General features: G+C 52.4%; 9 protein-coding genes across 9 annotated transcripts; 6 read left to right on the top strand and 3 right to left on the bottom strand.

The window, feature by feature from the left end:
- Window positions 1–72: 72 nt before the first annotated feature.
- On the top strand, window positions 73–1,615 carry BDZ83DRAFT_723245 (Spo11/DNA topoisomerase VI subunit A; the record flags this gene model as incomplete). Its single annotated transcript, XM_060512543.1, has 7 exons — window positions 73–394; window positions 449–515; window positions 575–683; window positions 733–816; window positions 865–930; window positions 1,029–1,064; window positions 1,121–1,615. 7 exons carry the CDS (start codon window positions 73–75, stop codon window positions 1,613–1,615), a joined length of 1,179 nt encoding a protein of 392 aa, XP_060360004.1.
- Window positions 1,616–1,869: 254 nt separating this feature from the next.
- BDZ83DRAFT_723244 (ankyrin repeat-containing domain protein) lies at window positions 1,870–2,516 on the top strand (the record flags this gene model as incomplete). The annotated part of the gene is made up of 2 exons (XM_060512542.1): window positions 1,870–2,065; window positions 2,131–2,516. 2 exons carry the CDS (start codon window positions 1,870–1,872, stop codon window positions 2,514–2,516), a joined length of 582 nt encoding a protein of 193 aa, XP_060360003.1.
- A 700-nt stretch (window positions 2,517–3,216) lies between these two features.
- Window positions 3,217–4,041, bottom strand: BDZ83DRAFT_588764 (RmlC-like cupin domain-containing protein; the record flags this gene model as incomplete). The annotated part of the gene is made up of 3 exons (XM_060506169.1): window positions 3,217–3,644; window positions 3,713–3,855; window positions 3,914–4,041. The coding sequence occupies 3 exons, from the start codon at window positions 4,039–4,041 to the stop codon at window positions 3,217–3,219; spliced, it is 699 nt and encodes a 232-aa protein (XP_060360002.1).
- A 1,915-nt stretch (window positions 4,042–5,956) lies between these two features.
- BDZ83DRAFT_588711 (uncharacterized protein) lies at window positions 5,957–6,742 on the top strand (the record flags this gene model as incomplete). Its single annotated transcript, XM_060506164.1, has 1 exon — window positions 5,957–6,742. One exon carries the CDS (start codon window positions 5,957–5,959, stop codon window positions 6,740–6,742), a length of 786 nt encoding a protein of 261 aa, XP_060360001.1.
- A 1,070-nt stretch (window positions 6,743–7,812) lies between these two features.
- On the top strand, window positions 7,813–10,422 carry BDZ83DRAFT_723241 (fungal-specific transcription factor domain-containing protein; the record flags this gene model as incomplete). Its single annotated transcript, XM_060512541.1, is given in 6 exon segments — window positions 7,813–7,990; window positions 8,040–8,806; window positions 8,822–8,914; window positions 8,924–9,027; window positions 9,063–9,882; window positions 9,895–10,422. Coding segments are annotated over 6 exon segments (2,490 nt in total).
- Window positions 10,423–11,106: 684 nt separating this feature from the next.
- Window positions 11,107–11,788, bottom strand: BDZ83DRAFT_563838 (uncharacterized protein; the record flags this gene model as incomplete). The annotated part of the gene is made up of 3 exons (XM_060503588.1): window positions 11,107–11,300; window positions 11,361–11,550; window positions 11,615–11,788. Coding segments are annotated over 3 exons (558 nt in total), but the record flags the coding sequence as incomplete, so codon positions are not given.
- A 2,382-nt stretch (window positions 11,789–14,170) lies between these two features.
- On the top strand, window positions 14,171–16,215 carry BDZ83DRAFT_588701 (prolyl oligopeptidase; the record flags this gene model as incomplete). Its single annotated transcript, XM_060506162.1, has 3 exons — window positions 14,171–14,272; window positions 14,331–15,073; window positions 15,129–16,215. 3 exons carry the CDS (start codon window positions 14,171–14,173, stop codon window positions 16,213–16,215), a joined length of 1,932 nt encoding a protein of 643 aa, XP_060359998.1.
- A 958-nt stretch (window positions 16,216–17,173) lies between these two features.
- On the bottom strand, window positions 17,174–17,878 carry BDZ83DRAFT_558547 (uncharacterized protein; the record flags this gene model as incomplete). Its single annotated transcript, XM_060503539.1, has 1 exon — window positions 17,174–17,878. A coding segment is annotated over one exon (705 nt), but the record flags the coding sequence as incomplete, so codon positions are not given.
- Window positions 17,879–19,890: 2,012 nt separating this feature from the next.
- Window positions 19,891–21,832, top strand: BDZ83DRAFT_656066 (uncharacterized protein; the record flags this gene model as incomplete). Its single annotated transcript, XM_060510843.1, has 4 exons — window positions 19,891–19,930; window positions 20,025–21,334; window positions 21,397–21,596; window positions 21,658–21,832. 4 exons carry the CDS (start codon window positions 19,891–19,893, stop codon window positions 21,830–21,832), a joined length of 1,725 nt encoding a protein of 574 aa, XP_060359996.1.
- Between the last annotated feature and the right edge of the window lie 611 nt (window positions 21,833–22,443).

Below are 22,443 nucleotides of genomic sequence, written 5' to 3'. Positions count from 1 at the left end.
TTGGAGGTTTCCGATCTTCATCAAGCTGTCCCTTCATCTGTGTAATCGTTACTTTGTTTTTTTTCTGATTTGATGGACCTTGCTACACCCCCGTTGCTCAACGGCCGCCAAGAGGGCCAACTAACGGCACAGCTGTCTAATCCGAGTCAATCTAGCAACGTCGTGAACATCCCCGATCCGGATCCCCACAGGAATGCCACCGGTCTCGCCATAGTGAAATTGGAAGATATCCTGATATCTGCCCGAGAATCACTGCTACAGTCTCGAGAAATATCTATTCCCTTCAGGACCCGGCCTTCCACAAACCGATCCGCGAGCAACCATGGCCCATCTCGGACAACCCGACTAGCAGTTCGCTTCCCGGGCCGCACAGTCGAGGAAGCAACCAAGTTCAGTTCGTAATCATGCTTGGTTAGCGGTAGTTGTCCCTGACGCTTATTCAATACAGCCCGCATCATGCGCATCATGCAACTCTCCCTGAGTGCGCTGACGGAAGGCCGACTGATCACCAAGAGGTGTGCGCTCCATGTTCTGCCTCTTGATGGTCTCAAGTGCTGAGAGCATGGCGGAACAGGAACATCTACTATCAGGACACCGATTTGTTCAAAAGACAGTCCATTGTCGACAACCTTGTTGACGATCTGGCCTTTACTCTTAGCCTTGGGCGGGAGGATCTCGGTATAGTGAGCCGCCCCCATCTCTGAAAGACGTCATCTTCCAACCATTCCTCAGGTTGCTGCAAGCAAGGGCCTTGTATCTGGGCCTATTATTCTGCGTTCCAGGACTTCCGAAGTTGACGCCTCTTCAAGCGAGCATGTATGGAGCACCGGAACTCGACCACAGCTATTGCTAACCAAGATCCAGGGGGTCCTCATACCTTCAGCCAGGATTGTATCCGAGATTGACTTTGGTCCTGCGCAATGGGTCTTGGTGATTGAGAAAGAGGTTGGACAGGGCTGATGCTGGCTACGGAACGTTGCTGACTGGAACAGGCAATCTATCGGACACTGGCATCGGCGAGGTACTAGGAGACTTCTGCCTTTGGCACGGGCATTCTTGTCACGGTCAGTAGAGTTGCCTACGGGAACAGCAACACTATAACTTTCTGACATGTTCATAGGGAAAAGGTTACCCAGATTTGAACACCAAGCAGTTCGTACACCTTCTTCACACAGCCAAGCCTGAGCTTCCAATCTTCGCTCTTATGGACTTCGACTGCTATGGTATTGCCATCATGCGCTGCTACAGCCACGGCACACGAGGTCATGCACACGAACAGGCAACGACTGTGCCTAGCATGCAGTGGCTCGGCATAAAAAGCGACGATCTCGCGTTCCGTCAGGATGCAATACCAACCCGCGGGCTCGACGTCAACGGCAGTCAAAGGCGACTTGGTGCGAGCACGTTCGACTCTTCCAGCTCTCTCACTCTGCGAGATAGAACGCGCTCTATCAACATGATCAAGGAAATCGAAGAGGACGGCCCTGATAATGACCGAGATTGCCGACGAGAACTACAGGTGATGCTGTTTCTCGGCATCAAGGCAGAGATCCAAGCTGTGGACAACACAGGAGACATGTCGCGATGGCTCGATGAGCACATGGGAACTTTCTGATCTATCGCATTTGCGCATGTGCGTTTCTGGGGGTTTCTTTGGAGTCTTTGTTTCGATTTAGGTGCTGACTTGACGTTAGCTTTTGGGCTGGCACAAGGTGAACAGTGATGTCCATTGAAGAGGAAGAGGAGCCGTGCGGAGTGCGCATATCAGCTTCTAACACTGTACCTCCACACACATCACCCGAAAATTTCTACCTCACTTTCAAGACTCATGTTAGGTCCTCAGACAGCACTCACAAAATCTCACCGAAAATGGCACCCAAACTCTCAGAAGAGGAGATTGATGATCTCATTTACTTTTCAAGAGCCGGCGAGCTCGCTGATCTCGAAGAAACCCTTAAGTCCCTGTCGGAGCGCGAAGGCGCTTCCGTAGGCGAGATCATCACCGCCGCCAAGGATGACGGCAAGTCGACCTGCCTGCACATGGCTGCCGGTAACGGCCACCTCGGTAAGTTCTTACCTCATTTGTGCGCTTCAAAAACTCCAAGAATTTTCAACTGAATCGTCGTACAGATATCGTGAAGGCCCTCATCACAGCCTTTGACAGCCGTCCTGCAGACGAGAAGAAGGCGTACGTCGACGCCGGCAACGAGTTTGGCAACACAGGGTTGCACTGGGCGTGCTTGGGTGGCCACCTTGAGGCCGTAAAGTACCTCATCAGCCACGGCGCTTCCCCCGCGGTAGCCAACGACAAGGACCAAATTCCTCTCGACTCAGCGCTTTTCAACGACAAGCGAGAGGTCGCGGACTGGTTCCTGGCGCAATCTGAGAAGATGGAGGGCGGAAACCAGGAGGAAGGTCTGAGTGGTGCTGCGTCTGGTATTGAGATTGAGGATGATGGTGCCGTTGAGGAGGACAAGGGCAAGGATAAGGCTGGCGAGAGCAGCAAGAGTTCATAGATGGGATCTGGCTTATGAGTTAAAGACAAAAAATCAAATGAGTGAACGACTGTCAACGACGCCCGAAGTGGCTCTTGCTGTGGTGCGAATGTAGGCTACCTACGGATCTCACCAGACCATTCTATAGTAGCAAACTGCAAGTGAGTTGACCTTGTAAGGATCCATTTGTCACGAGCTGCAAGAGTCACTCACTACACTCGCGTCTCTCCCCGAAGTCGACCATCATCGACCGCATTTTGACTCGCAAAACTATTACAAGATTCGAAAACAGGAATTTTCCCTTCCGAAACAGCTTGCATTTGCCCGGCATTAGTCTTCGATATTCGTGCTCTATCAGTATTTGAACATCACATCACATGGATTGATTTCTGTAGGATGAGAGATCTGGGAGCACGTGTGCCAATTTATTTGAGCCGGTGGTTAGCCATCACATTACGATGCTGCTTCATGTTTAGCTGCATGCGGGTTATATGATAGCTATCTAACCATAAGCTTACATCGAATGAGTGAAAGAAGTAAAGTTGTTAAGGATGTTCTGAAATCAACCGGAAAATAACGAGAGAATAGGATGAGCCAGCGAATGTTCCGCACTCCCATTCAAAGACGCAAAGAAAGACGGAGAGAATCTCAACTACGCTCTTCTGAATTGCCACCCCAGTGATACTGTGGTCACACGTCTTCTGGGTTTTTGGCCCCCAGTCTAAATAGCCCGCTTCTCAAGCCCACACTTCTTCAAACACTCCTCAACCTTCAACACGAGGTTCTTGGGAATAGCCTGGCGCACCCGGTCAATATCCTCACCAGCAATACTCGACCCAAAGGAAGCGCCAATCACGTCGTCGCTCAGCGCAAACAGCTGCGCCGCCACCATGGCGGTACCGCCCTCGTCCGAGGTAAAGGACACGACGGCCGAGGCAGGGGTACACTCGGGGTTCACCTGGGTGTGGAAGGAGCCCTGGGGAAAGACGGTCATCTGGTTGGCGCCCAGGTCGGCGCGGATGATGCGCTGGTTGCCGGAGGCGTCGAGGACGCCGGCTTCGGGGACCATTTCGGTGATGAGGCGGCCCGAGGTTACGACGAGGAGTTCGGAGGCGCGGGGGTGGAGGTGGAGGAAGGATATTGCGCAGGCTTTTGTGCGTTGTTAGCTCAGATTTTTCACCCTTAAGAGATTCCTTTGGGACTGTTGTTTGACGTACCAGGCAAAGAGGCGACGGCCATGCTGCCGCCTAGGCCTGTGACGGCGGGGAAGGTTTGGCGGTTGGCGAGGGCGACTTGGGATTTGTTGAAATCGTAGATGAAGTCTTCGTCCTTGGGGAGAAGACGGTATCGGGCTGCGCCGCTGGTATCGTGTTAGTAGCCGGTTTGAGTATCGGTATAGGTTGATGTTTTCTACTGACCTGTCCGCGAGTTGAATCCGAGCAGTCAAACTCAGACTCGTGGCTGACCCATTTTCTCTGCGATAGGGAGCAGCCATGGCGAGGGAGGACAGGGCCATGACGGCGATTGTAATGTTTACGATGAGCATTGCGATGGTTTGAATTGCCAATGATTCTGAATTTGTGAGCTTGTAGACAGTTGATGTGATTATAGCTGATCTTGTGATGAATCTGTTGATCCAAACCGATTTTCCTTGGGTATCATGAAGGCTTTTATGTGAAAATCATGCCAACTTCAACGAAGCATCTCAATACATCTGCGACATTCCATTCCAAATTCTCTCGATCTATATTGCCATCTGACAGTATCCCAACTCTGCCCGGTCTCAAGTCGAAGATCCCATAAGGGCATCTCAAAAGCTTCAATTATCCTGTCTAGCTGAACACCGCCGCGCTCACTGCCTTGGAGAGTGCCCGACAGATGAAGTGACAAATAATTCTCAAAGAGACATTTGATCAGGATTGGTTCACTTCCGCGCCATTTCCACAAAAGAACGCAGTCTGGTCCAGTTGACGGGGCCCCAGAGGGAGTTGAGGCTGAGTCTGACGGGCTGACGTAGTCTGGTAGATTTGCCGAAATCGCCGAATCGGGTCACTATATCACCACCAGGTACAGTAAGATACCCACTGAATGGATCGGCGAGGTCAAATGGGCGAGGAAGAAGTGTCAGACTTGGTGCGGTCGAACTACGGACATTCACGGCGTGATGGTCGGACATCGCAGTCTGATGATAGTGCCGACCGCACCTTCCGCAGATTCACATCGCTTGCCGGACCTTCATCTGATATTCTCTTCACAACCTGAATATACGCAATACACATCGTAAAGAAGGTTCATATACCCCCTTAGTCCCATTCCTGTCACCAGCCAGCAGGCGCCCGTCTAGGTCGACGGGTCAGGTCAAACTGGATGGGTGGTGGAAAGGTTGATGGTCAACAATCAACTATGCCCACAGCCTACTCGACGACAGGCTCCGAGTTAGAATTCCAGCATTTGCACCAAGAGATGTAGCCACACCGGTGGTGAACTCTTTTTTGTTTGGCCATTGAGCTGATGGAATGCTACTCTGTATTCACTTAGGAGTGCAGAAAAGCCCAGCTACTCCTTGCTTGCATTTCCCCTGTTCCCCAGACAATTAATTCCGACGATTTTCCTTTCTCTTTGGGATATCTCCTAGCCATTATTCAGGTTGCAAGTATTCCTTGTTTACATATGCTGATAGCTGTTACATCCATTCCAAGATGGGTATGGATGGCGAAGGGGAAAACGCCGTCGGCTGCAACGAGCAAATAACAAAGACGCAGCCTGTTTCATGGAAAACTTGTCGTCTCTATCTGATATCAAATTTCATGGTTACCCACAGTGCCTTTGCCACTTCTATCATGGTTTCTTCTTAAGTTTTCTCCCTATCTGCTGACCACAATCTGCTTGGACTGATGTATGGACTAACCACTATAACAGATTCCCTTGTTTTCAGGCTATTCATTCCAGCTTTAAAGCCGCTGATATTGCAAGATATAGGCTGACGTCTAGCCCAAGTTGTAACATGAATGAGGGCTTTGAGAGGTTCTTTCTTATAATTCTAGCGATCACAGTGATTTTATAGCAAATTTTACAATAAGAACATCACAAAGTCGTTCAGCACAATTTTGCTCTATCTGTTACGTGTCTGTGCGCTTGACTCTATAAGTGTTGTTGAATATCAGAAGACCTGTCGGTGTAAGAGTCACGTTGGGGCTGAGTAAGTGCCGACGCCGCCACCTCGTATTGTGGCCGGGGGTCTCCAATTACTGAGTCAACAATATTGTTTAAAGTATGAACTCGCGCCTGTGTTTGTGAATGGTACTGAACTCACTGTACGAGACATACCCCCTTTCGTGCACAAGTATCAGGTCATCCTTCAAATAACGGAAGTTGCTGATTTGTCTTTGAACTAGCACTGACAATCTTGATCACCCTTAAACCCCATGGCGCCCGGAACATCATCCCGCAAAACGGCTCAAATGCCACGCCTCTTCAGCAAAAGTGAGCTCCGTCGCTTCGAAGACTGCGCCAATGAGAACCAAACCCTCGCGGACTGCTGGGCAGGCGACCAGATCGTCATTGTGGCCTGCGAGCTATCGGACAAATACCAGTACGCCGACAAACGCAATTCCAGAGCGATAGAGATAAACGTCATGTCATCCGCGGATAAGCCTGTGTGGAGATCGTTACCCCTTGATACACGACAGTATGATGCTCTCAAGAGGCATTGCAGCACCAGGACGATTCGCATGCTAGGGAAGTCGAAAGTCAATAAGAGCCTCCAGCCGAAGCCTTGGTCGTGGTATAACGCCGCTGCTGCGCATGAGACGTTTGAGCTCTACGAGGAGGAGGCGCGAGCTAAAGCGCAGGAGGCTTTTGATGCGCTGAGCGGCGAGATGTATGCGACAGTATGTGTCGTGAGCTACGATCTCCGCGAGACCATGGCTGCTCTGGATCTGTTCAAGGTCAAGTTGCCTTCTTCTAAGGTTGTGTTTGTGGACTTGATCAAGGTGCTGGAGCATCAGACGAGGGGCGAGGAGGTTATTCCAGAGCGGCTGAGGAAGTACACTAATGACAACATTGCGATGAGGAACGGGAGGCTTGATAGGCGGCCGGGGACGCCAAGGGGCTATCTCGGGATGCCGAGCATAAGGTTGTTGGAGGTGGTCGGGCCTGCTGCCGAGGGTCATAGGGCGGATCATAAGAAGCTCGAAAAGGGGAACGTGGCCTTGGAGAGGATTGCCAAAAGGATTCGTAACGGATAGGTGTGTATAATCTTGAGATCAAGTACTCTGATGTCAGCCCAAGCCTGCAAGATCGACTTTCTTCCTCATTAGAAACTTCATTTGATCACGGAAATATTGTGGTTTTATAACGATGAATGGCGATTTCAACGTTTCAGAACCACTTCCCTTTCAGTCTGCTTCTTTCTGTTCTAGGTACCCAATGGCAAGCTGCGTCAGATGAATCAAAGCCTGATACTACCTTACAGCTCCGCAAAGGTCTAAGACAACCCGCAACCTCAGTTCTGTGAATGTAGGCATTCGCAACATTGGTACGATGGGCCTTTTCAACTTGCAATAAGAAGTTCCGAATGTCTTCCGGGCTCATCTTCGGACGCGCCCTCTTGAGATTCTCCTGAATCCGCCGCAACCCTTCTCTCGCCTTTGCGCGGATCGAGCAGTGTTGACGCGAAGTACAGATTTTGTGTGTACTCGGTGTGTTGGTTCTCTGTGTCGTGGAAACCGCTGCGGCGGAGTTTGTGGAGCAACCGGCGTCGGGTACATTAATTTCACGGACCGCTCTGTGAGCCAGAACACTGCTGGATGCATCGTGAAAAAGGTACGTGATCACGTGATCAGTCAGTACCTAAGTAGAGAGCATTCTCTCATTGGGTCTTTCCACAATTAAATGGACCCCTTGGTCTCTTATCGATAAGAGCCGTGCGACACCGCGCAGACGTGGGGGCCCACTCATCTCGCAGTTGCGCCTTCCCCATTTCCGCTTGGGATGTGTGGGGAAGGGGGGCATTTTTGGGGGAGGAGCAGCTCAACACGCCCATCCCCCGCGTTGTGCCAGACACCTGAGGCGCAACTCTGCCAATCTCCAATTCCATCTCATCTTGCGCCCACCTCCCGTCTCCATCTCACCGGCTGTCGCGAATATCTTCAGCCCGTCCTGCGCAGTTTGCTTGGCGTGCCACAACGTACCCGCACCCCTTGCTCATGAGAGTATAACCGCCTAGAAAGGTACATACGGGCTCAGCAAACCATAAATACGAGCTACGCTTAAGGACCAAGCGTCTCTCTTGACGATGCTCTCATGACCGTTGTCGATGGCGAGCCATCCATCCCCCGGCCAGCCTGGTAGTGCTGCAGCCAACTACAAGCGTGCAAGTCGCAGAGGTGCTCCTCGGCGGTTCCCCTGCGAACACCCGGGTTGCGACAAGTTATACTCGAGAGCAGAGCATCTCCAGAGGCACCAGTTGAACCGTGAGTCAACTCCCCTGTCCAGTCGCTGCCCTCGTCATGTCACAAGGTACGGCCTGACGCGTCTTCATAGACAACCCCAAAGAAATCTTCATTTGCGATATCCCTGGTTGCGACCAAAAGTTTGTTCGTGCTGATCTGCTGTCGCGTCACAAAAAGCGTCACTCGTCGTCGTACATCCCTCGAAATCGCGCGCCCAGCTTTGCCTCTGCCGCATCTGGCAACCAATCCGGCCCGGCTGTGTCATCTCCGACTTCAGGCGCACCACCACGGCAAGCATTTCCCCAGCCTTCAACAGGCGGCCCTCACGATGCCGCCATCCTGCTTACTCCCGACTCTGCTACGCCCACGCCGACAACGGGTGCATCAAACCCGTCCCTTGCTCAGCATGTCAATAGGATCAGCCAACCTACCACATGGCCGTCCATCGATGATATGGCTGTCGAGATGATGCGACCGAAGCCCGCTTACTACGGACGCGACCAGATGACCCTCCCCGAGGCACCACCTCTTATGCCGTCGTTTGACCCGAGAGGATTCCAGCCTGACGAGGCACTCTCACGGGAGAACTTTGCCGTCTGGCTATTTGACTCTCAAGCAAGCTTCAGTGACTTTAATGGAGTCGCTAATCTTCCCTTCCTCGAAGGCGGCCTTGAATCAACTTTCAACAATAATATTCCCTATGACTATGAGTCATTGACGAGTCGTTCACAGCTTGATCCGACGCCGCCTCGGCAAGTTGAAGTTAGTGACGAACTTATCAGTGAGCACCGGCGGCAGGAGGTCCTGAGGTGGTTGAAGGTCTTCCGACACAAGCAGCCCAAGTACGAACCGCGTATAGTCAGTCTTGTACAGGAGAGCAATGGAGACCTGCCTGCTCTGAGTCTCGAGATGATGAGAGATTGTTTACAAGAATATTGGAAGAGAATCTCGCCACGCTTGCCGATCGTCCATCAGCCAACTTTTTCTTCGAATCGCTGCTCCATCTTCTTGCTACTCGTGATGATTGCTTTGGGAGCTGCGTCATTGAGCAGCAGAGACTCGACTGGCAACTTAGAACCGTACGGGGGCTGGCAGACGTGATTATATCCAGCAGTCGGTGGGAAATCCTCACCCACGAGGAAGCTTCAGCGCCGGTGGGCCTGTCCATAGCTCAAGCAATGCTGTTGCTCGAGTTCTACGAGAAGATATTCTCCTCCAGACGCATGCACGAGAGATCGCATATATACCACTCGGCCCTCTTGAATCTTCTTAGGAGAGGAAGCCCTCTAATTGGACGAGCAGGAAGCGAATCACCCCCAGAGGAGGAAGCCCCAGCGCCGAACGACGGACCTTCGGACTCGAGAACGTGGTGGGTCCGATGGGCCGAGAGCGAATCCATGCATCGCGTCGTTTTTGCGGCCTTCATGATGGACACTGTTCATGCAGCCATGTTCGGCCACAACGCCGACATGGCTCCGCACGAGATCCGACTTCCCCTGCCATGCGACGATGGCTTGTGGACAGCCGCGACCCCGAATGTCTTCCGACAACTCGACGGGAACTACAGAATGTACGGTATCAAGCAGGTGTCCTTCCTCGATGGGCTGAAAAGTGCTTTGCATGGGCAGGAAGTCAAGACACACACTTTTGGACGCATGATTATCATGTCGGGGCTGCTTAGTGTCGGGTGGCATCTGTCTCGTCGAGAGTCTCACCTCAAGTGGCTTGACCTGCGTACACCCAGCACGGAAACCCACGACAGCTGGAAAAAGATACTTTTCCGCGCTTTCGACGAGTGGAAAGAGTCTTTTGACAGCGCTGTTGGTGCCAACGATCTATCCGAAGGGCTAGGACAGCCACCAAGCTCCAACGGACCCATCCACTCGGCCGCTGTTCTCTACCACCTAGCCCATATCAGTCTTCACGTTGACATCGTCGATTGCCAGGTATATGCCGGTGCAAAGCGACTGGTCGGTCGCAAAGTCTCAACTCGCGATCATGCCAATGCTGTTGCAAGAATGAGGACCTGGTCGAATGCACCATCCACCAGACACGCCGTTTTGCATGCCTTCAGACTGCTCTACCGGGTTCTTGTAGACCACAAAAACCCAAAACGGCGGACGAGCAGCTTCGGCGCTCTGCCTGAACCCGTATCAGTTTACTACTCCTGCCGCAGCGAGCCGGATCCTCATCGGCCGTGGATCATGTACTATGCGGCCTTGACGATATGGTCTTTTGTACAGGCTCTGGGTATTCCTAATAGGAATACGCCCCCGGGAAGGTATAGCGAAATTGCTCGTTACCTGGCCTATTTCTCGAGTCTAGAGGAATTGAATGAAGAGGCTACGCGGGACCTTAACGAAAGGTTGCCGGAACTGCTGGACTTGCTTGAGACTAGCTTCAAGCAGTCGCACTCGGAGCTCCTCAGAGAGGCCAGTGAAAGGCTCAAACTTTGCCGCGAGATGTTAGTATGAACGTGGTCTTGCACTTCCGATGAGCTTTTCAGTGATGGGGATGGTCCCAAAGAAGGCTTTGCCAGCACGCAAGATGAGAGACGAGTGCTGTATGAGTCAGGCGCGGGAAGAGTCTTCGTGAGACTCACCAGTGTCGCGTTAAAGCGCACTGGGCGTCCGAACAGCGACGAAGCTGACGATAGATGTATGTTGCATATCCTTGGTCTCTTGTTGTTGGGCATGTGGGACATACTAAATCTCTGCTTAGACCCAATGCCCGATTACTTGCGACTCTTAGAGTCTTCGAATAGCCCTCGACTTGTGTCAGATAGTTCCTTGTATGGCCAACATTCTCCCCCGGGAGACATGAGCGATAAAGGGGTAGCACATATCTGCAAAGCATGTTATGGTCTACAACGGATGGCATTCTGCAAAATATGAATTTAGTATATGGGTATTATCCTTGACAGCTTTTGAGAAAAAGGAGTAACCCTGAAACTGATTAACTAAGAGAATATGAACCATTCGTCAACGAATATTGGTTACAGCATGAACGAATTACAATATTGGTTCGGCTTGCTTCACTTTCGTCGCTTCTTTCCATCACAGCATTGCCGCTACTCTCTGATACTAACACGCACACAACCTCACCGCAAGTCATACCCTGGCGGATGAGCTTGCGAAGCCAGGAGCCAAGTCCTATCCCTACGCAGCCGCACCGGCCGCAGCCTCAGTCTGCGGGAGGAAGAATGCGAACTCCCCGTTCATGTTGGCAACCTTCAAGGTCAACTCATTCTCCTCGGCTTCAAATTCGAGTTCACCGAGAGCCGGATCGATGATGAAGGCGTTGAGTTCCGGGAAGAGGCGGCCCACTTGTCCCTTGCTGATGTCGAGGGTATCTACATCTCATGTCAGCCCGCCACTGGCCGGTCAAGCAGGATTCAAAAGTCTAAACTCACTTCCTGGGTTGAGAATGTAGTCAATCTTTGAGAGAGTCACGCCCTGTGCGCCTTCCGCGAGGCTAACCTTGTACGACACCGCCTCGATGGCGGTGAACCCTGCGGGAGGCGGCGCAGGAGACCTGTTTTCCGTTACAGTGAGGGTTCGGCCGACTGCGTTTTGGAATTCGACCTCGAAGCGTCCATTTTTCTGTGAGTAAGGAGCATCAGATATATGCGTCTGTCGTCACCTTTGATGAGAGTCTGAGACTTACTGCTGGAGGGAAGAGAACATCTTGCTTGACATTCGCGCCGCCTAATCGTACAGGAACGATGAACTGCCCTTCGATCTCCTTCTCGTTGGGATCCTTTGCTTCCTCGTCGCCGCCGGCAGCGCCGCCTTCTGCTCCTCCTTCGGCTGCGCCTGCCTCGCCTGCGGCGGCTTCTTTTTCGGTGGCTTTTGAGGGAGTTATCGCGGCGCTTTGTGCGATGCTTCGGTCTGCGAGGCTAGAATCCGTGGAGGCTTGTGCGATACCGTTGTTTCGGGGGGATATTTCAGTAGTCGAGATTGGCAGTGACGCTGCCAGGAGGAGTTGGCATGAGATCGTGGCAAGTGTTGAGAGCCTCATTTTGTAAACGAAAAGAAAGGTATGTTAATATGAGAGTGAAAGGATAGATTGTGAAAGGGACCAACGCGGTTGACTCGTAATAGCGGGCTTGCCGCGGAGAAGAAGAGTTGATGAAGTGAAGTATACTGGAATGGGAACAGAAAAGAGCGCAACCATCACGATTAACGCCGGTGGGCGGCACCTAGGTACTCAAAGAGGTTATATGTACAGACGAACCGATTTCGCCGATAAGATCCTTTCGTCTACGACAAACATGCACGGGTTTGATTGTGAGCGCCGCCGGCTCGCCAAGAAGGACGGCATCATGAAACCCACGCAAGACCGCAAGGATGCGCAAGTAGAGGAGTCCTCCCCCACCATCCGCACCGCCAAGGTGCGCCAAGGTGCATCTCGAGAGCCTCATGATGGACGAATGCGGCAATTTGGGGGGTTTGTCACCCTGCGTGCTGCGTGTGCTGCGCAACGGCAGGCGGCTGGTCATGCCAATTTGTCGTTGAGCTCCGGCATTGGCGCTGCTTGGCGGTGTGGCAACTCGTCTCTACTTGTCGTTTTCGGATGGTATCTCATGCGGGGGAAAGCATTGACCACTGGACCTACGACGAAGTGACATTGCAAGACTGTGAGTTGTTGTTGAAGTCGGGTTGTTCAAGAATAATGTAATCGGAAGTGAGTCGCGGGTTATCTAGATCGTGATTGATCGGAGTTGCTACCTTAAGAAAAGACTACATAAGGTTGCGATCCTCTGAAGTTCGTCTGATTCCCTTAGACTGTGCTCGAATTTCGCCGTTGGTAGTCGACGCTTGCCACCACAAACCCTTGCTTTACTGTCGCCTCTTCAGAACCGTCCCCCCAACGATCCTGAATTTCGGCTGACTTTGAAGGGGTAGAATCCGAACCCCTTCACAAAGTCTCAGATGACAGCTGTCGTAGGCTAAACTTAGACTCTCAAACGTGAGCGATCCTTTGGTCGAATCACCACGCTGAAAACGCAATACCTCCCCTGTCCTGGCTCCCAACTGCCAGGGTGTCCAGCACCAAAACAGGCCAACAACAACTCTACCCAGGCCGGCGGATAGCGCTCATGCGACCAGTTGCTCCGTTCACCGTAGCGCTTGCGATGCTACGGGTTGGGCGAGTTGCCGCGCCGGCTCAACTTGCACCAGACTGAAACGCGGGCGTGGATGGCGCCATGGAACTGGTTCAGGTTTGCGCAACCGGAACCCCCCTGGTTCTGATCATCTCTTGGATCGAGAATTCCTTCTCTTTTGTGTGCTTGGTAATCTTGGTAAAAGCTTTTTGCGATCGAAGCGACAAGATGAACGGTCAGGCTTGCTTTGAGGACTGATCTCACCAGTCACTGAAGAAGAATTAAGTCGGGTAATTGAGACGAGTTTTCTGGAATCTGGAAAATGTCGGAGGATGAGTCAGGAACATTTCCCTCTCGAACGGCATATAGTTCGCCTTGGCAATCAGCCCATTTTGACTCGTTCTTCGATTCTGGCAAGATCCCGGCGATTGAAGAGCTACGGCCTCTTGTGCGGCCTTTGCCCAAGCTTGACGCCGGTTGCCGGGGTACAGTCAAGCGATGGCTTCAACGATTGACCTTGAAATTCGACTTGAGGCTGTATTTTTAGTCTGAAGACTGAAGAACAAAGTTAGCCACGATCTCTACTTGATAAGCATGTTTGAGTTAGTACATATCCGCAACGTTGAGGCTCATTTCAAGACCTTTTTCGCTTGGCCAGCTTAGATCTTACACTCTATAGGCAGAGTTGGCAGTGTGATTTGGTTGCAACAACTGCCTCTCAGAACACCGTGTCAGTAATGATGGAGCATAACCCAGAGTTTCTAATTTATGTTGAGGCTGCGACACTCTCTCAATCAAATGCTTCGGGTTGGCCAAGCCGCTCAAGAGCATCCCGGACAGCAACGCCGATGCCCACGGCAAGCTTCCCCCACTGTCGGATGGACAGCACGGCCAACATCGGCTTAAAAGCGGGGCTTCACCGAAGTTCGCTATTGGCAAACCCGGCACATGTCTCCTGCCTATCTCGGTAGTGCAAACTCTCACTTCACGTAAGCATCATCTTCAACCCCTCAAAACACTGATGACTCACGTGTGGCCGGGTTCGCCCACGACGCCTTTCGAGTATCTTTCCCATCATCCAAGATCGCATCACCTTCCTGCGCATTATCGGCGTCATGGTTACTAAACGGGCGGCCCGGTATGGCGATTGGGAGAGCCCAATCACTGTCGATACTGTGACCTCCAAGAGCTGGTCTGTATCATCACCTCGAGTCCATGTAAGTGATCTAGGAGACGTGACGACCAATTGAAGTGCATTTACTGATTGATGCAAAGCGTCAATCGGGACGGGCGTACTTCATTGAGTCTAAGGATGATGGACGTAAGGTTTTCGTGGAGATTACCGAGAACGGTGGCCTCAAGGATCTCCTACCAGCACCCTACAGCGCCGGCAACACAGTTTACGAATACGGTGGCTCTACTTACGACGTCGCTGCGGATGGTCGCATCATCTTCTCCAACCGCGACAATACCGTCAAGTCACTCGACGTCGACACTGGCAAAGTCGTTGACCTGACTGGCGACTCAAAGCTGCGATACTCCAACTTCAGCGCCAACCCCACGAACCCCTGGGTCTTGGCAAACCAAGAGGATCACACCATCGACACGCCTCACGAGATTCGGAATTACGTCGTCGCTATTCATGCAGACACCGGCGAAGTCAAGCGCGTTGTTGAGGGCGCTGACTTTTACTACACCCCTCAGTTCAGTGCTGACGGGAAGAGGCTGACCTGGATGGAGTGGGATCAACCCAGTCTTCCATTCGCATCGGCCAAGATCTTCGTTGCCGATTGGACGTCAGAAGCGACAGTCGAGAATGCGGTCTTGGTTGCTGGCGATAATCGAGAGGGCGCAGCTGAGCCTCGATGGGGCCCGGACGGGAGCTTGTTCCTAGGCATTGAGGTTGACGGGTTCCGTAGACTGTTCCGTCTAGCTCCTGGCGCTGAAAAGCCGACACAAATCAAGTTGAGCGGACTGGATGGTGCTGAGATTGGAGAGATTCGATGGTATCAGGGAAGGTTGGTAGACGCGAAAGTTTCTAATTTAGGTGAGGTATCACTAACATCGCCTCAGTCAAACACACGCACCACTTTCGGAACGTTACGTAGCTGCGGCTGCGATAACTTTCGGCGAGGCTCAGCTGATTCTCATCGATCTCGAGAACAATGATTGGAAGCCCATCGGGGCATCGGGCATTTGCGGCATTGTCAACGACGCGATGGCTCGCCTGGACGACGAATCTTTGCTCCTTATTGCGGACGAGGCCGGCTCTCCATCTGCCTTGTACAAGATCGATGTTATCGGTGGGGACACGACAATTCTGCGAGGAACCTCAGACGAAAAGCTGGACGCTGCACTATTTTCAAAGCCAGAGCTTGTGAAGTTCGAGTCGAAGGAGAAACCATCTCGCACAATTTACAGCACCCTGTGGATGCCAAAGAACCCCAAGTTCCTCGGGCCGGAGGGCGCGAGACCTCCCTTGGTCATCTCCTCACATGGTGGACCGACAGGGTACACCGGCTCTGGCCTCAAGCTGCGAACTCAATATTTTACTGCACGTGGCTATGCATATCTTGCATTAAATTATACGGGCTCGACAGGACACGGCAGAGAGTATCGCGAGGCGCTGTTTGGAAAATGGGGCATCGTCGATGCTGATGACGCAGCAGAAGTCGCCAACCACTTGGTTGAAGCAGGCAGAATCGGCAAAGTGGGTATCGTCGGTGCCAGCGCCGGGGGCTACAACGTTCTCCAGGCCCTAGTCCGCCATCCTACGACCTTTGACGCCGGATTCTGCGTCTGCGGTGTGAGTGACGTCAAGAAGCTGGACGAGTCCACGCATAAGCTAGAGTCTGAGTACATGGGGGCGCTTGTTCTGGATCCGGGTATGACGGACGAGCAAAAGGAGGAAAGATATCGTGAGCGAAGCCCCCTCTACCACGCCGACAAGATTGGAGCTCCGCTGTTCCTCCTTCATGGCGTCGCGGATACCGTGGTGCCGATCGAGCAAGCCCGGCTCATCTATAAAGCTGTCAAGGAAAAGGGAGGGGATGTGAGAATCAGGGAGGTCCCAGGCGAGGGTCACATGTTTGGTATGCCTGGGAGCCCTCGTCTTTGGCTAGAGGAAGAGGAGGCTTGGTGGAGATCATACCTGCTCTGATGACTACCTGGAGAAGGCACTTTTTATCAAGCTTCGATGTCACACTCTATTCACTTGAGGAGGGGATAAAAACCGGAGTCAGCATCAGTCTACAAATTCCTAACCTTACTGGAACTAAGCAAAACTCACCTTGCATGCATCAAACTGGCAGAAGATCTGGAAACTAATACCAGTCGTCATCGTCGTCGTCGTCGTCGTCGAGTGACTCTCTACAGATCATCTCAAGATCCCGCTTCTCTTCCTTGAGCCTCTTCTCAGCATCATATCTTGCGGTCTGTCTCTTGAACCAGAGAATACCCCTATTCTCCCGCCGGGGATTGGCTACAAAACGCAAATGAGAAGTGTCGATATTCGGCTGAGTGTGAGGCGGCTCAATCTCAAACGTCTCAGCGTCGTCCGACACAGTGTAATAATACCCAGTAAGCCTCAGCTCGGCACCCTCCTCCTCAGTCAACCCTTCCTCCTCTACTATCTCCCTGAACCATCGGTGCCAGATCTTCAATTTGCTGTGACTGGGATACATACCGTTCAACTTTTTGAAGTTTTCGTCCTCGAGGTGCTTTTTCCAGGCAAGTTGCCGTGCTTCCTTGAAGGATGCGGGAAGGCCGTAGAACTTGACAGAGGAGTATATTCCCTCACCCAAATCGAGACGGACGAATCTTGTTTCCTTGCTGTCAATGATGGGGCGGAGATGCCACTGGTAGTCGTGTTGCTCGTCAAAATTGCGCAAGCACGTCTCTATGATGACCTCGCGAGTGCGACGAAGGAGGCTCTTGATTTCTCTGGCGCGCGTCTTCCAAATGTCGATGCAAGGCTCCTCGCCAGAGCTTCTCAACTCCTGGACAGATGGCAGTCTGAACGAAGTCTCGGCGTAAATGACATCATGCTTATGGTCATAACACTCTTCAATATACGTGCCGGCGGGGTATGAAAACAAAATGTCCTCCCACTTGCGAAACGGAATGAGGTCGACGAGGTTTGTATTCAGCGCAGGGTTCTCTGTCGCAAGTTGATGGAACCCATCGGGACAGGTTTCCAAAGCAACAGTGGGGACCTCGATCGCCTTCCGGTTTCGGCACCTTGTTATCGTCTGCCAGAATGAGTTCCATGGCACCGGGCCACATCCCTGTGTCGGATCACTGGCGAATCGGACATTCCAAGGTGTACCGCGCTGGTCAGCACTCAACACAGTGATGCAAGTGATCAGGTCTCGATATCTTGGCCGGATAAGATGGTTCAAGGCCGTGATAGCCTCATGGCCGCTCAGAAAACTGAAAGTATTCTTGGACCAGAAGAGGGGCGCTGCTTCGGCGTGCACCTGCCTGCTGGTCAACAGTAGCCCGAGTCCCTTACGCTGATCGCAGCGGCACACGGTACTCCTAGGCCAGTAATAACCATCTAGATCCCATATAAGACGGCGAGGCTCCTCAGAAATTACAATGTCTTTGAGCAGGAAAGCGGGGGGCTCTAGGAGTCTAAGACGATCGGAATGCCAGAAGCAGTCAGATTTGTGTTCAATGTCTCTTCTCTTGGGTTCGATGAGGATGAACTCATAGATGAGGCAGCGGATGTCAACTGGGAGCTGACCGAGGCAGAAGAGTCCCTTCCGAGGTTGAATGTATTTTCCAGGCGTAGGGCGAATGTTAAGGGTTAGGGCGGACATGGCGGAAGTGACTTTGCCTGTGTTATCCAGCTTGTTGGGAGAATTCGTCATGATAGAGTCTGTCGAGGCTTGATCGGAGGACAGTAGATGGGTCTCTTGCGACTGAAGTTATGTATTTGAGAGTTCGTTGGGTGTGTTGTGTAGATGTAAAGTGCTTGATAGTGATCTGTTTCACTCAAAAGTAAGTAGCCAGCACCTTCCTTTTCTATCTAAAATTCATGACAATAACGCTCAGTCTTCGAGATCAGCAGACAAAAGACAATGATGAAGAATAGTCGCCATGGCTTTTGTCTTTGCTTGCAGCATCTAAAGCAGTCCTTGGGATGTTCGTGGTTTGTTGGATGAACAATGCCTTGCATGCGTAGTTCTTTGGTCAAGGTCAAAGAATAAATGATACCCGGCTCGCCTTTCGAATGGGGTTCTTTTTGAAGCAGACTACAAGTACATTATTACAGAACGTTGACGAAATAGAATTTCGTGTGTTCCGATAAAGACTGTTCAGTACGAAGGCCTGTAAGGAGATGTTTCTCGTGACAAGCTGCCCAAGAAGCCGCAGTGGAATGCCAAGGATGTGGAGAAATTCTTTGAAGGAAGCCCATGTATGCCGAAGGATCTGCCTTGTTCTGGCTTCATATTAGAGGCACATTACTCGCTTCCTAAATAAATTCGAAGAGCAGTGGCGGTATGCAGGCGAAACGAAGGAGTCGTGGAGACTCGTGTCTTCAGTTGTAAAGCAAATGGCAACAGCTGAACGTTGCATATCAGACCAATGTGCCAGCAATCCGGGTCGGCAATTAAGATGATTGATGTAACTCACCATTATAGTAAGGAGTTCGTCCTGTCCTCAAAGGAAATCGATCACCTCATCCAAACCCCTCATTGCCAACGGTTGCCACCAGACTGCCAGAATCGCGATCGTGTGGGATAGACTAAGACCACTAGCTCCAACAGCCGAATCCGCCACCCTGAGAACAATGGATCCAAGGAGGCAAACATGGCTCTCGCTCCATGCAGAAGAAAAAACCTCAAACGTTCTCCTCTCCTCTCCTCTCCTCTCCGACTTCACCGAGCCTAAGCAGAATTTCTGTCCACTGATATCAAGTAGTCTTACTCCGCAACTGACAAGTCCTTGACCACAATTCTCGATCCACAATGTCGACACGATAACGCTCGAGACCTCGCTTGTGGGTATCGAGCATTCGAGCCGCGATGACATCCCAGCAAGAAATGCTGTAAGCTAAGCCACAATCAGTAGGAGGGGCGTAGGATCAATCGGATGAAAAGAACAAAGCACCAAAGCACCTCCTCACTTCCCATCTCTCGCGCCGACGGGCTGCCCGTTGGCGTCACTTCGAGACAAGGCAGCACAACCGTGCTCCTCGATCTCCTCACGAAAGCGATGTTTCGCGGTCCAGGCTAAGGGAGGGAGAGTTTACCAGTCTCAAGGCTCTGATTCGTCGGGTTGATGCATCCTCTAGCTCGTATCGATGCGATCAACCGCGTCCAGAAAGCAGGGAATCCAACCAAGGATATGTCATAACCGAGCATCATTTCAGCTACTGCGAGCGGTGACTGGGGGAGGGCAATTTGGGGGACTCGGGAAGAAATGTCGAGAAAGAAAAGCTGCATGTTTCCCTCGCTATCCCTCCCTCATCGTGCGTCGGCGGTGCATCTGGTGCTCAGAAGTGTGGCGGGTGTCTCTGGGGTCGATTGGTGTCTCGCATAATGGATGGTCAATCTAGGCCTATCAAACCCCCGGGACAACCCCAGACTCGACGTCACAGACGGCGGACGCACGTCAGCTCACACCACCCTCCTCATCCTTTCCCATCTACGTCATCCCCAGAAACTGCCACAGAACTTAACAATGTATATAGAGCATCAGCCACACCAGAAAGTACAGTCTTGGTTCAGCCAACTCGAAGCAACTCTACTCTGTGAAAACAAGAATCTTCAGATCATCGTGAATCCGAAAAACAGAGTTTTCTTATAATACCACATATTATTCCATCATGCCATCATCAGTAAAGAACCACAGTGCTTCTGTGGAAGGTTAGTCAGCTCTGCAACTCACCTTACCCGCAAAGATTGTCAACTCGAGTTGTTGTGAGGTTGCATCCGTTACTAACACGACTCGTCCCACCAGCCGCAACTCCCCACAAGGTCTCCTCCGCCAAAAAGGCAACGGCCGCTAAGGTCGACGAACGGAAATCGCAAGCGACGCCAAAGAAGGTCTCCTCAGCCACAGCCGCCGCTAAGGACAATGTATCGACCAAAGACCACGCTACCACCACGCCGGTAACAAAGAAGGTCTCTTCCTCCACACACAAGCCCACATCTTCGGCATCGAAGCCTGCAGCATCAGCATCAAAGACTGCATCATCTGCATCGAAACCAGCCACATCCTCCGCACATAGAACCGCGGATCACGCATCCAAGACCGCCTCATCATCCGCACACAGGACAGCCGATCATGCTTCAAAGACAGCCAGTAAGGCTGCCAGCGGCAGCAGTGGCGCAGATCTTGTCAAGAAGATGCAGGAGAAGAAGACTACCCAGTACACAGAGACGACCGGCTCAGATATTGTGAAGAGAATGCAAGCTCGCAAGGCCGCGGCCGCAAAGGAAGCGGCCAGGAAGGAAGCAGCAGCAGCACGGACTCACGAAGACAACCTGCCCAAGAAGAAGCCCGCAGTCGCCGCGGCACCACAGGCTGTATCCAGAGCTCCCGTCATAGTACCCAAGGCTGCGCCAGTCAAGAAGCAGGCCGCCCCTATTCCTGCACCTGCTGTCAAGAACGTCCCTGCCACTACCACCAGCCCCGCCAAGGTCGCGAAGAAGGAGAAGGTCTATGCTCCTGGCGCTCTTGTATCTACCGCTGAGCACGAGGCCCGGAAGGCCAAGGCTGCTACGCCGAAGAAAGAGAAGCAGTATCACCCTAACGCCCTCACTCCCACAAACGATATTGAGGCTCGTCGCGCCGCCAAGAAGGCCCAGGCCGGTGGACCTGTGGGACAGGTCACAGATACCGTCGGCAAGACCGTCGGAGGTGTCGGCAAGACTGCTGGTGGAGTTGTCGGAACTGCTGGCCGGACCGTCGGCGGGGTTGGACGGACTGCCGGTGGCGCTGTTGATGGCGTCGGCAAGGCGGCTGGCGGCACCGTTGACGGCCTTGGTAGAACCGTCGGCGGCGTCACCAGCGGCCTCGGCAAGCAGGTCGGTGGTACCGTCGGAGGTCCCCTCGGCAAAGGCGTCCAGGGCGCCACTGATGGCCTTGGTAAGACTGTTGGTGGTGCCACCAGCGGCGTTGGCAACACTTTGGGCGCCGCTACTGGCGGCTTGAACAAGACGCTGGGCGACACCACTGGTGCTCTCGGCCGTGGGGACTTGATGGGCACCGTCGGCGGTGTCACTGGTGGAGTTGGAGATACTGTTGGAGGCGTCGGCAAGGGATTGGTGCGTCATCATCCAGTACTCGAATGGCTACGTGGGATACCTTGATATTAACATGTTTCCAGGGTGACACTGTCGGCGGAACGCTCGGAGGTGTAGGTGCCACCGTTGGCGGACCGGTTGGTGGCATCGTCGGCGGAGTCGGTAAGGGTGCCGGCGATGCGGTGACCGGTATCACTGGAGGCCTGGGCAAGGGCGTCGGCAGACTTGGCAAGGGTGATGTTCTCGGCGGTGTCGGCGATGTTGTTGGAGGCGTTGGCGATGGGTGAGTAACACCCCTTCCTGCTTCGATCGCGATCAATTTCGCCTTACTAACTTTGGTTCAGTGTTGGCGGCCTTCTCGGCGGTGTTCTCGGTGGTCTCGGAGGCGGAGGTCAGGAGAACAGCGGCGGCCTCCTTGGAGGTGTGCTTGGTGGAGGTGGTGATGGTAAGGACGGCGGTGGCGGCGGTCTTCTTGGTGGTGGTGGCGGCAAGGGTGGCGGTGGTCTTTTGGGACTTTGAGCTGCCATCGATAAGTAACGTGTAACAAGTTGTAACATCATTTGGACGACGAGTACGACGGAAAGGAGATGAGAGATTGTGTAGCACTTCCCGGACGGTTGAAAAACAGGCAACAAATCAAAGTGACTTTTTTTTTTCCAACACAGACCAGCAGCGGTTCACACATTTATACATGCTTGTCCAGTGATTAAAAGTGTTGGACAGCGAACGCATTATAAGCGCATAAATCATCACTCCATATCGTAAGTGAGTGATTGACAGGATTCAAATAGTGGTGACGAGATACAATGAAATCTTAGAAGGGACCAAAGAACATGTCGATTAGTTGCCTGTTTGTAACGAGCTACTAAGGTTGGAAACATTCAACGATATATGAGATCAACGCTTGACTGTGATTCCCATTTTCACTTCAAGCATAGGTGCCATCATGCTCGGGCTGTTGATGACCCCTCTCCTACCGATCCCATGGACGTGGAGATCCCTTAGCCACTCGGTTGTCCTCTAGACTAAGGTAAGACACGCATCATCCCATGGCCCGCATAGTCTCCGAGGTCTAGATTTCAATGGACCCCTCACTTCTCAAAAATTGGCGTGAAATTGTTATTCATTCC

The sequence above is a fragment of the Colletotrichum acutatum genome (assembly GCF_030867785.1).
Source record: "Colletotrichum acutatum strain CBS 112980 chromosome Unknown BDZ83scaffold_130, whole genome shotgun sequence".
NCBI classification, from domain to species: domain Eukaryota; kingdom Fungi; phylum Ascomycota; class Sordariomycetes; order Glomerellales; family Glomerellaceae; genus Colletotrichum; species Colletotrichum acutatum.
Note: the sequence above shows the minus strand (reverse complement) of the source record. Positions and strands in the feature narration are given on the sequence as shown.